Below are 12,683 nucleotides of genomic sequence, written 5' to 3'. Positions count from 1 at the left end.
TATTGGTTTTTAAAACCACTTTAAAAAAAAAAATCTCAACATCGGTAAGCACTTTCAATACAAAAGAATGAAGAAATTCTTGTTGAAATGTCGTAACAAATTTATCAAACTAGCATAAAGAGACTGTACATAAACAATAACAACATGAGAGAATAGCAAAGGTAGGAAAAACACACAGAGAACAATTAATTCTACCAGGTCAGAGAATAGAACAGTCACAAATCTGGCCTGCCTCTTCATTAAAGTAGAAATAGTAGTGCTTGTTCAAAAAAAATGTTAACATACATAATAACAGAGGAAGGAAACTCCTCATCTTGAAGACATTTTTAAATAAATAATAATAATATTAATTAAAAAATGAACATAGGATAATTTTCCAAGTCGTCAAAACAATGGTGAATTTCCTTCTGTTGGACAGAAACACTTATTTTGCTATAAAGATTCATGACATTTATGTACAGTGAATTAAATGCATATTTACGCTTTTGATCATGTAATGAACATTGCATTACTTAAACATTTTTAATTAAACATTTTAATTGCTTTCACTCTTTTACAAGTACTTATCAACTGTCTCTTAAACGTAAGAACAAACACTTTTCATCTGAATCTTTTCCACCCCTAAAAAGTAGTTCAAAACAGTATACTGGGGCTTCATGTATTGCACTGAAATTCTCAAAGCAGAAGTTCATTAAAGAAATTAGTGCAATAAAATGAACTGCAAGAACTTTGTGAATTTTCAGTAGTTACATAACCAGTATTAACTGCAAAATCCCTGTCTATCACAAAAAAGATATGCAACCTGGTCATATAAAACCAGAACACATTTTAAAATTCATGCTATATTCACACAAAAGCACACTCGTCTGCAAAACAAAGGCAAGATGCTATAAAAATGGAAACCAGTAAACATTAAATAAGTGGAAAAAATGCTTTAAAACTCACACAAGCTATATTTATACAAGAGATGTCTAGTTGTGAAAACTAGTAACTGTAACAATTAAAAACAAAAACGGTCAAAAAGACCAGCGACAACCATTAACTCGGTCACACTGTCAATATGATTGTTAGTAAAATTGGTAATACAGTGTCATTTTTTTTACCCTTTACAAATGTAGCTTATTTACAAAGCATAACAACAAGGTTTCCTGCTACAAATACCAAAAGCATGAAGTCTGACATGTCCTGTAAATAAATTCAAGTGCTACAGTGGTCAAACAACACTATGCATTCAACAAAACAAGTTCCCTTTTTAAGCCCACAATATTGGCCTCTTTTGGAGCCTAGGTGACGTTTCCACAAATGTTTAAAAAACATGCATATTAAAAGCTGATTTTGAAAGTGGTGAAACTAAAAATGTAGGATTCCTTTAAACGTTTGTTTTTTCTCAGTAAATACAAAACTTGTCTTTGGTATGGAAGTAAGGCTAAGATGGACTTTAACAACTACCACACTCTGCAAACAATGTGTCTCATGTTCTGAAAGTAGTCTACTAGTACTTCAAGTACTTCAGTACAAAATGGTGGAGTAATGATGCTTTAAATGTCTTCATTTCAGCTTTCACAGCAAGTGGGAGTTGGGGTGGGATTTTCGATGAAATTAGCAATGAGCTCATTTATTAGTAATGTAATCTGGGTAATTTCAGTTTTCCTGATGTTTTTACAGCTGGTACGTTTTTATGATTAAGGGGTACAGGCTCTTTAATAGTGCATGTTACAAAGAAGTTCCTGAATGAAGTGCTCAAGTAGAACAGTCACTGAAAATGCCAGAACGAGGCATGTGCATGACAGCATATATACTTCAATCAATCTCATTTACGCAAACTGCTAAATTACAAGCATCAATTTGGGAAATATTCATAGAGACAAAAATCTGGCTAATCAACTATTTCTTGACCTCATTAATGCATAGTTAACAACACAATAGACATTTGGGATAGTTTTACACCTTTTCTTTCCACAACGATAACCTCCTTTGGCATTTTGGTTTCACCGGTTACTAATACCCCCAATATTTCCTTCAAATTCTCTGACTTAAAATGAGACATTTCATGAGCATATTCAATTCGCAAATATAATAAAAGGTGCCAGCTAGTGCAATATCCAGTGCTATTATTATTCAGTGATTGCGTATTAATCAAACCCAGCCTGTCCTGCTGGATAAAATCTGATTGATCTCTTTAAATCTACAGGCTGGGGAACCTGAGACGCAGCTTAGGGAAGCGTAATGCCAAACGAAAAAAAAAACCCACATGGGTTCCAATTTATAAACTGCAATTTAGTTAAACATTAACATATATGATGTTAAATCCTAAAAGTACAGTCATTTATTCACTTTGAACATCATTCATCTAACATAAAACCATTTTGTGCAAGTATATGCATTTTTCCCCAAATAACATAGTGGTTGACAATAAGATTAATTGGCTCTCAATGCTAATTTTAACAATAAGTTACTTTCTGAACAGCTGCTGCGGGTTTAAGCTTTTTAAGCTGTTGGATTTCAATATTAAGCATGACCTGAAAGCTCAACATTGCTGATGTGATCTCTTGTTCGGTTTACTGTAGGAAATTACAGTATGTTCAAAGCTTTATAGAGTTTTCTGCACATGGAAGCACCGATTTTGTCTTCACAGAATGAAAAAGCTAATTAGAAAAGGTACAATACCTCACATAGCTGGTGTGACATCAAAATACAAATTCTTAAATTCTTAAGATAAAGGGTTTAAAAGAATTTCTCATTTTCCAGTCTTCCATGCAATGTCCTTTGAATGCAAAATATTCAAAGGTTTATATAAAAGTTCCATAACTGAATGCTCAAAACAGTGTAGAGGCATAGAAAGCTCTCTGATGAGTTCTTATGTAAAGCTCTGACTGACAGGAAAAAAGAGGAGAAAAAAATGTGACAGCACTCCCCCTGTGTTGTACTAACTACTGAGACAAAAAACTAAATAAAAAAACGGCAGTTTTAAAAGCGCAATAATTTCTGTTCAGCCTGACACTTCAGTATGAGCCTGTGTCATGACATACAGGGGCTTACTGTAGTAGGTGCCGCACAACAATGAGGTGAATACATAGAATGAAAAGATTTCAAAAGTACATACATAGAAAACTGTACAAATATTAAAACAAGCTCAAATTAACCCAGCATTTCCACTGTTGTCTGGTCTTTGCTCTCCAACCAGTCAAAGCCAGCAGAATTTACAGTCTCGCTGCAAATCTGTTGAAAAAGTGGGTCATTCTTTAGATCTTCCAGTGTTGAGTCTTCATATTGTCCTTGCTGTTGACTGGGGTCAAAAAGAAGGTTAGTGTCCAAAGTATTTAAATCATTTATGCTGCCAGTCAGTTCCGAAGTCAGTCGCATATTGTTGGGAAACTCTGAACCTCCCGCACTGAGCTCTGATCCTTGCCCCACAAGCTGTGAGCCAGCATTCAAGCTTTCCGCATGTAAAAGATCTTTAACAGTTCGATCTAGATCCAAGGGTTGCTGGTGCTGATGTTGTTGGAGGTTTTGCTGTAAAGGCAACAGAATGGCCTGACTCTGTTGTTCCTGCCCAAGGAGCTGTCGTCTACCTAAGTGCTGCTGCTGTTGTTGTGGTGGTGGTGGCTGGTGCTCCACTGAGGCTGATTGTGCTTGGCTTTCACCTACAGAGAAGATCATCGGCTCCTCCCTGGCATTTTTCATGAGGTAACCAGGCTTCTGGGACTCAAAGGCTGATGAACAAGGTGAGATCAGAGCTTGGTGGCTGGCACTACCAGGGAGGCTGGGCACTGTGGTGGTCTCCAGAATCTGGGTGAGATTCATGCGGGCAGTGTAGTTGGACGGCATGTTGTTGATTCCGAGGCCACGTACTGAGTCATCTCCATCACCATCCATTTTGTTGATGAGGACACTGGTGATGTTTTTGGTATTAATCTGCTGGCCTGCTTGCATGGGCAGCACCTCAGACTGCATCATCACAGTAACTGGAACGGACTGACTCCTCTGTGCCATGCTGCTGACGCTTGCGTCAGGGTCACTGTTAGAAAATATGCTTAGCACTTCAGGTGTTACAGGTGAGTTGAAATGAGAGACCATGGTGTCAGGAACATTTGGACCTTGGGTCCCACTCAGGTTGCGCTGCCTGACTGCCGGGCTAACGCTCCGGCAACGAAATGTTCCAGAGGAAGAGCTGGCCTTGTTATCAAGGGGTGCTGGGACTGCAAAACCCTCTTTCTTGTTGAGGCTAGCCATACTTGCCACTTGCTGTTGGACAGGTGAAATGGGTGTCAAGCGGCTGATATGCGTGTCATGATGTCTGGTCTGCGACTGATAAGTCTGGCCTGGGATGGCAAAAGCATGAGGCTTTCGAAAGTGGTCATCTACCAAGTCTTGGTAGCTGGGCAGAATGCTTATGCCATTGTTGGAGTTCCCACTATTGTTATTGTATCCACTATTCATCCACTCCAGTTTAGTCTTCCCTGGATGTGTGGCCATTGGTCTTTGCATGGGCTTTACAGGACTTGAAGAGACAGTACTTCCATCATGGTATCCAGTGATGCTTGAGTTAATCGGAGTAAATGCAAAAGGGTTCCTGCATTCAACAGGGCTGGGTGGGACACTACTGCTGCAGCTAGAGTGTGGTGTGCCAATAGGTGTTTGTCGACTACTTCCAAGAGCACTGTCAACTGGAGTGGTAGGAACTAGGCGTGAACAGGGGCTTTCATGCATCAATCCCTGGCCACTTCCCATCATCTCAGAAGTTGGAGTAGGTGTTGGAGTGGGTGTTTGAATTGGGGTACCCCTGCTATGAGCAGAACTATAGTACAAGGTGTTGGTCTGTAGGGTAGACATCATGGTAGTCTGCATTGATTGTTGCTGGCCTTGCATTGAAATATCCACACAGTTGCTGAAATTTTGTATGCTATTATTAATTTTCATCTGCTCCTCCATTTGTACAAGTTCCTCCACAATGCTATCCTGCGTCATGTCATCATCATTAAATGTGAAGTAGCCGATGTTGGTCTGGGTGCCATAGTCACTCATCTGAGCCTCTTGGTTGGAAGGAGAAGCTTGAGTAATTGCAGGAAGGGGGTCCATCACTGGGGTAGGCATTTTCTTTGGCTCAGGCACCATTTGTGCACCATAAACATCTTGATGTTGTTGAGTGCCATCTTGAAGCTCACTGCCCCAAAAGACACCTTTTAGTTCACAAACTCCAGAAGGATTGGTCTGGTCTATAAGCAAATCTTGTGAGATTTTTGTAGCTTGCTGTAGCAAAGCTTGACCTGGAGCGCTAACAGTTCGGGTGACCACAGCTCTGCCTTCAACAGTTGTTGAAGATCCTTCCCATCTCCCTTGGGAGATGCTCCGAGGCCTGCAAACAGACTGAAATATTGTATTCTCCAATGAAGAATCCTGACTTAATGTAGAGGTGGCAGGAACTCTATAGTCCAATCCTGATGAAGCTCCTTCTAGACCACAAAGCATCTCATTGGTTTGGGAGATCCTTTGTGGCCTGTGAACTGTCTGGAAGCCAGAATTCCTTACCGGACCTGCGGTAACTTTGGCCATGGCCGTGAGGGGTGCACTTTCTGGCCTGACTGGAGTACATGATCTTGGAATTTGCTTCACCATTATATCTAACTTTTGTCCAATCGAACCAGTATCTGGTAATATTGAGATGTGGGCTTTTTTAACAGGTGTTGGGCTCAAATCAGTGCATAAGCCAGGTCTTTTGTGAGGGCTCTTGGATGCCAACACTGCATCTTTGGGTGATGTCATTACCTTATCAGTCACTGACTGAGTGCTACCTGGGATTTGGTACAAAGTGTTTTCATTAGTGTTGGACATATTATTGCTGCCAGCAGCCATATTATTGACTCTAAGGAGTGTCCTTCCATTGCATTTGGTACCTGTGCTCAATCCAGGAGAAGCCTTGTCATGAGGAGTGGGTACGCTAGCTGCTCTGGGTTTGAACATTACTGACCTTGGTACACCAATACCACCAACTTCTGGAGTGGCTGCCAGCCTACTAATACCACCCTGCTCTTGCCCACCTCCAGTTATGGCTTCTGTGTTTATTTTAGTATCGCTGATAGGTGTTATGGTTGTTGAACGCCCTGACCGAGCCAAAGCAGATGGCATTGCAGCTATAGAACCACTGCGGACACGAGTAACTGGCTGCGGATCGTCGCTGAGACTAGAAACTCCAGCAGATGCAGGTCTGGCTTTGTTGCTGGTAGGAGCATCTGCTGGCATGCTAGTCCCACTGCCATTAGAGCCCAGAGCTATAGTCGTCATTTTGACTACATTGACCGAACTGACATGTGGAGTAGACATTACAGTCTTTATGGGGCTGTTGGTGATAAGTAAGGTTGGTGAACGTAGAGTTATGCCACTTGAGGCAGATGGCTTGGGCAGAATTTGGGCATACCGGTGACGGGCTGACCGGTCACTTACTGGACTAGCTGAGATATTATGAGGTGCCTTGGGGGACTGTTTAACAGCTTGAACAGATTGGGTAACCACTTGAAAGTTTACAGGAAGAACTTTGCTGTCTGGAGATGCCATGGGAACAGGGCTAGGAGACATTAACTGCCTACTTCTCTGAACCTGCAGGAAATATAAAAAAGGAGGAGAGAGAACAATTATTAAAAAAATAGGTGCAATTACTAAATACATTTCTACACTTGAAAAAACTTAAACAACCAATACATTGTAGTACTTTTGTGTAAAAATTGCAGTTTACCGTGATTGGGCTGGAAACGGCTGCAACCACAATGCCAATAGGTTGTGGCGACAGAAGAGCAGGACTTCCACAGGGTATGCCTGTGCCTGCTACAGGAGTTATGCCCCCATCTGCCCTCCTGGCCAGAGCCTCTACAGGGAGTGGAGAATGCAGTTTCTGTTCTTGCTGCTTCTTCTGTATCTTCCGTTGTAGCTGCTGTTTGGCATCTATGGAGGGCGAAACCAGGGTTTTAACCTGAGGCTGGAATGAGTGTGAATCGGTTGTAGGAGCAAACGCAGATGACTGAATGGACATCTTTGCTCCTGTGGGGAAAAAAAGCAAATGTTTTAGAAAAAGACTACCATTTTAAAGTGTGTAAAGTGTGTAACAGCCACAAGGTGGAGACATTTCCAAGAATAGGGGCAGGCTTTTCCAATGTTACTGTACCTGAGGGGGAACCGGTCATCACAGTAAGAGCAGCCACAGACTTGGTTCCTATGTAGTGGCTGTTTAAAAGAAACCGAGCCAGATCTTCAACGCTGTCAAACTGCCGACTCAGCACCTTCTGTGCCCACTCGCAAACCAACCCACATGCAGCCATGCGCACCTCATCTTCAGCACTGGACAGTTGACCAGTAGACTCAAACACTTCACACTGAGAATGAAAATAATGATAGTCAATACAACAACTTCGACATATGTCATTTCTTCGTATTTGAGTGATTTCTAAAATGACAAAAATGAAAAAAATTTGAAAAGAAAGGTTAAAAAAGAAGAAGAAAAACACAAATAAATGAGAAACAAAACTAGTAACTCACCCCATCACCAGATTTGTGAAGATCTAGGTTGGGAAGAGATGGCATGTGTACAAAGGTCTTCTTCCTCAGTCCACTATAGCAATATGTTCACAGTAGTCAAGGAAATAATATCTGTCCATCATACTTACAACGTTAAATCACATTCGTTTGAAGCAAATTTTGGATCAATTGTTCGTTAACACTATGAAATTAAAGCAGATATTTGATTTAATTATGTCCATAAGTAAAAAGCACAAGTCAGCGTAACAAGTCATGCTGAGCTGAGGTGTAGGCACGAGTACAGACCAGGCAGAGCTATTAGGCTGAAAAAATAGTATTATTTAAATATAAATGTATCTACTCTCATGTGGGTAATGTTTGTGTATTAAAAAGCGACAAGATGTAGATATGGGTTTCCATTTCTTAAACTCCTATTGTACCTTTAACTTCATTCCTTTACAGAGGACTTCACCCAATTCAAAATGGAAGATGATTTATTTGCCAGTGTTTTTATGATGTCAAGTTCATTATTATTTAGAAAAATCTAAAATCACAAAAAAGCCCCAAGTCAATTCTCTTTCACAAGAAAATACAAAGTCCTCTGCTAGAATGAATGCTTTGCTTTCTTGTGCATTAGAGCTGATGAGGATTGAGTTTCTGTTTCAGTGGCAACCGTCAACAACAAGCATGGTTTATTTCAGTGACGCGCCACTCTGAAATTAAAAATACAATTCACACTCACAAATGCACTTTTAACCCTGAGCAAAAATAACCCGGACAGAGTTATACAACATAATTTCTGAGATTTGACGCAACAGCTAAACATATGTTGTTGTTATGTCTATTACTCTTATGGTAGTTTCCAAGATAATTTTAATAAAAGATATATTTCATATCACCAATTAAAATCTTCGAGGTAAAATTTAGCTTTCTTTTTTCCTATAAATTTTTTACGCTGTTCAAATGTTCAATACGAAGTTACCAAAGGTAAAGCTATAGCCTGCACTAGATAACACAGTGCAATGAAATCATCTCTACTACCATACAGAATTAATGGCCACTTTGCTGAATGTCTTTTGAAGATCAAGTATTTGGCAGCCAATAGTAAGTGGGTTTGCAATACATCAAAAGTCTGCTCAAGGACTCAAGGAAGTTTTATTTGATTCGATTTCTGATCTATATTTAGCAGCGACGTGAATTACAGCAACAGATGTTTAGTACACAGAGTTCAGGGACAGGAGGTGAATATATGCGTGCCTGCTTTGGAGGCCTGGAAAGAGGGGGAGGACGGGATTGTCACAAAAAGTTCCAATGAAGGATATTTGGATTTGCCTCGCATGCCAAGTCGACGTGCCTTCATGTTTGGAAAGACGTTCTTCATGATCTTTCCAAAGTCCGCAGCACTGAGAGCATGATACCCCAGACTATCACAGTAACTCCTGAAAAATACACAAAAGTAATAGGAATCAATTACAATTGCACAAAACAAAGGCATCTCAAGCCCCAGGTAATACAGCTTCCTGAATTACATTATATGTATTTATAAAACAGATAAGTCTGGGCCTGGATCCCGATTGCCTGGCCACATTTGAAGCAGCCGTAAATAAGTGAAACATAACAATAAATAATATTTACTGTTAAGCCTGATTTATATTTGCCGCGTTCGCTAGTTCGCTAAAGCGCGCCCGGTGAATGTGATGTCATTGCGGAGTTTGACTTTGGGTGCGCACGACATGATTTCAGCTGGCGGAGCACACAAAATATTTTGAGACTCGAGCCAAGAGTTGGCAAGACGCTGCATTTGATACGAGTTGAATATGAATCACTTTGAAGAGATTTTGTATGAAACAGGTACGCCTGTACAGTAGGGTTAGTCGATGTCAACCAATTTGGCATCGTACGATGTCTAATGTAAAGCATCGCGATGGACGATGGCATCGTCGTTGTAGGCAGTGAATTAATTATTTATGAATAATTAATAAATTCATAACGAATTAATTATTTGTAGTCTACCATTTCAACTATCTGACTCGCATGGTCTTTGTTTTACCCATAACCAAATCATAAATAAATAAGGATAAGTTACACACAAATTACCACGTGTCAATCACTTTTTCTGTGGGACTCTGGCATGAATAGGCAGAGTGATTCGTGTCATTATAATGGCGTCCACAAACTTGGTTGGTAAAAAATATGCACTACCAACAGCAACCAACCAACCAACAGTATCTGAGGTTTTCACTAAATTAGTAAGTACAAGCATAAAAGCGAAAGATTGAAGCAGTGTACTGATGCTGTGACACGTTACCTGATAGATGGATAGATAGAGACAAGATTAATTAAATATCACGTTTAACAACTATAGTGAGACGCGATCCAGCGGTACAACCTCGATAAACTATCCGATGTGCACTGCTCTCTGGGCTTACTGCTGGAGCTCAGACGCTTCAGCGCATAACAGAGTGTTTGTGTGTGGTCACCTGATGTGCGTTTTCAGTGGTATTTTCAAACTAAGACATATTAGTGTAAATGGGGCCGTGTGTATTTTTCGCGAGCAGGTTGCTGCTGCGAAGGGGGCGGGGTGGAGGATCGCGATGTCGGCTCAGCATGGTGATGGGCATTGGCCATCGGTGATGGACAATGGCATTGTCTATCGACCCAACCCTACTGTACAGACATATTTAAGATCCGTCCATGCGTGATCATAGGGATAACCAGATGACCAATAATTCTTGGCTAAAAATTGCAAAAGCTGTGGGAAAGGAGGAAAGTTTTTTGTTAAAAAGTTTAGAAAAACTCAAGGGATAAGTTTGTTAAAACCAAAAAGAGAGGCCATGCAAAAGTGGAGACCCGGGTGGTTTTAATTAACAATTACAGAATATGTTTTTCCACCACTCATATGTTTTACACTGATTTATATATTACAATTTTGAATTTGAAACAATTTAATAGTTACAAAACTATTATTAAGGAACAAATTATTTCTTTGATAACTGGAAAAGAATTTTTTAACCTACCGGTTTACAATACACTGATGCCCTGATTTTCTAGGCTTTATTGGTGGTAATGGTCAGGAATGTTGGTCCATTATTGCTTTGGTATATAGACAGAGAACACAAACTAGCCAGACAGTAATGTGTGAATTGTGGAGTGGGCTAAATCTATTAAAAAAAAATAATAATAATAATTTTTTTTTTATTAAGTGTACTTTTTTGGCTTTTATTCTTTCCATAATAATATTTATATATATATTTGTAGAGCAACCCATGTTCTGTTGACGATGATATTTAACTTTAATAGATAGAACTGTCCGAGATATGAACAAAAGCAGGTGATGCATCAAAGTTTGATTTAAAAAAATGTAATGGTTATAAAAAATCTTGATAATCATTCAAATAAATAATAAAAAGCATAAAAATAATTAGTTTAAAAATCTTGAACAATATTAATGATATGACGAAGTTCCAGAAACTTCCTACTTCTCTGTTTATCCGTCGGATTTTATGGTGGGTTAGAATATCACAATGGTGAACGCATGAAGTATAAAAGCCTCGTCTATTTCGTGAGGTGTGTGCGCAGTCAGCGGAGGTCCGCAACGGGGGCGCCAGGCAAAAGTGTAAATCAGTTTTTATACAGGTATGGAAACTAATTAAGAGACCACTTGAAAATGATCAGCATTTCTCCCATATAAAAAATATCAAATGTTGTCATTAAGAGCATTTTTTCATTTTTAAACACCAAAAAAAAAAAACAGTATTTTACTTAATTTGTTATCATGATCAATTGTGATTTTCTGAAACAAAAATATTCAGACTATAAAATTAAAGAAATAATTCTATAATATTGTTCTGTCATTCCAGAGATCTTAAAAATTCAAGTGGTCTCTTTAAATCCATTTAAGTGGATTTTAAAGAAAAAATACACAATGGCACACAATTTTTGCTTACTTGTACTCATCATAGACTTCCTGTTTAGGCAGCGATGTTTCGGGATGCTCCTCAAGATGGTTACGAATCCAGCTAAATGCGTGCATCTGCTGGGTACGACTTGATGTAATGGAGCTCTGCTCACTGAGAGAAAAGGATTAAATGATACAATTTCAATTAACGAAGAATTGTCTTAGGGCTGTGTCTCTTATCATTAGCAAAACGTAATATGGTAAAGGTCATAAAATGATTACTAAAGAGTTGTAATGCCCTTAACATGACGTGGACATAGTTTTGTAGAGTACATTAAAGCTCACTTACTTTTTCTCATTGCCACTGCTGGGTCCAGAAGGCAGCTTGAGATAGAGGTAGAGTTTTTCAATGTCCGTAAGCTTCTCCACATCTTGCTGTAAAGCAACAGAAACACAGATGATGTGTGTTTAATACTTAGCAGTGCCATGTTTTAAGAGCATGAAAAGCCAAGCACAGGAACCAATAATAAAATCATGAAACAACAGAATGACAAGATAGCATTTTACTTCATAGAAACACTACAAACAAGCATTCAACTATGAGAAACAAGAATTTTTCAAACTGCACAAAGTTAACTCCATTATAAAACATGTAACAGGTTACATTTTACAAGTTAACGAAACAAAAATTACACATACATATATATTTACACTATTGTTTAAATAGATAGGGTCAATATCATGTCCTTATTCGAGATGCATCGGAAACACCACAAGTGTCACATCTGAGTATATAGTAAACAAAACTGTGCCACTATGCCATGCAGACTTCAAATTTAAATAGTCTTTTGCAATTTAATATTCACAGTAACTAGTCCTCATCATGATTAAATTAGGTGGCTGGCGTCTTGTCGGCCATGTGCCGACATATAGTCCATTGCGCTTAGGGCATCCCAAGTCCTGGCTTATGGACCTCTCTACCTCTCGGTCTCTCTCTCTCCAACTTCACTTTCTGTCTAAATACTGTCCTATCCTAATAAATTAACCCTTGAGATGGTTGTACGTGAAAATCCCTGTAGATCAGCAGTTTCTGAAATACTCTGACCAGTCCGTCTGGCTCCAACAACTACACCACGGTCAAAGTCACTTAAATAACCTTTCTTCCCCATTCTGATGCTCTGTTTGAACTGCAGTAGATTGTCTAGACCATGTCTACATGCCTAAATGCATTGAGTTGCTGACATGTGATTAGCTGATCAGAAATTTGCATTAACAAGCC

The 12,683-nt window shown here is 39.3% G+C and overlaps 1 protein-coding gene across 1 annotated transcript in view; it reads right to left on the bottom strand.

Annotated features, from left to right (window-relative positions):
* The window catches only part of rfx7a (regulatory factor X7a), a 42,968-nt gene continuing 30,285 nt past the window's right edge, over window positions 1-12,683 (bottom strand). The window contains exons 3-9 of the mRNA XM_056461741.1: window positions 11,754-11,839; window positions 11,454-11,576; window positions 8,829-8,945; window positions 7,528-7,612; window positions 7,157-7,364; window positions 6,731-7,032; window positions 1-6,594 (exon numbers count right to left, since the gene is read on the bottom strand). Of these exons, the coding sequence (XP_056317716.1) occupies window positions 3,139-6,594; window positions 6,731-7,032; window positions 7,157-7,364; window positions 7,528-7,612; window positions 8,829-8,945; window positions 11,454-11,576; window positions 11,754-11,839 (4,377 nt within the window). The 3' untranslated portion in view covers window positions 1-3,138. The remainder of the gene's footprint in view (window positions 6,595-6,730; window positions 7,033-7,156; window positions 7,365-7,527; window positions 7,613-8,828; window positions 8,946-11,453; window positions 11,577-11,753; window positions 11,840-12,683) is intronic.

The sequence above is a fragment of the Danio aesculapii genome, chromosome 7 (assembly GCF_903798145.1).
Source record: "Danio aesculapii chromosome 7, fDanAes4.1, whole genome shotgun sequence".
In the NCBI taxonomy this organism is placed as follows: domain Eukaryota; kingdom Metazoa; phylum Chordata; class Actinopteri; order Cypriniformes; family Danionidae; genus Danio; species Danio aesculapii.
This window is presented reverse-complemented; position numbering and strand designations above follow the sequence as displayed.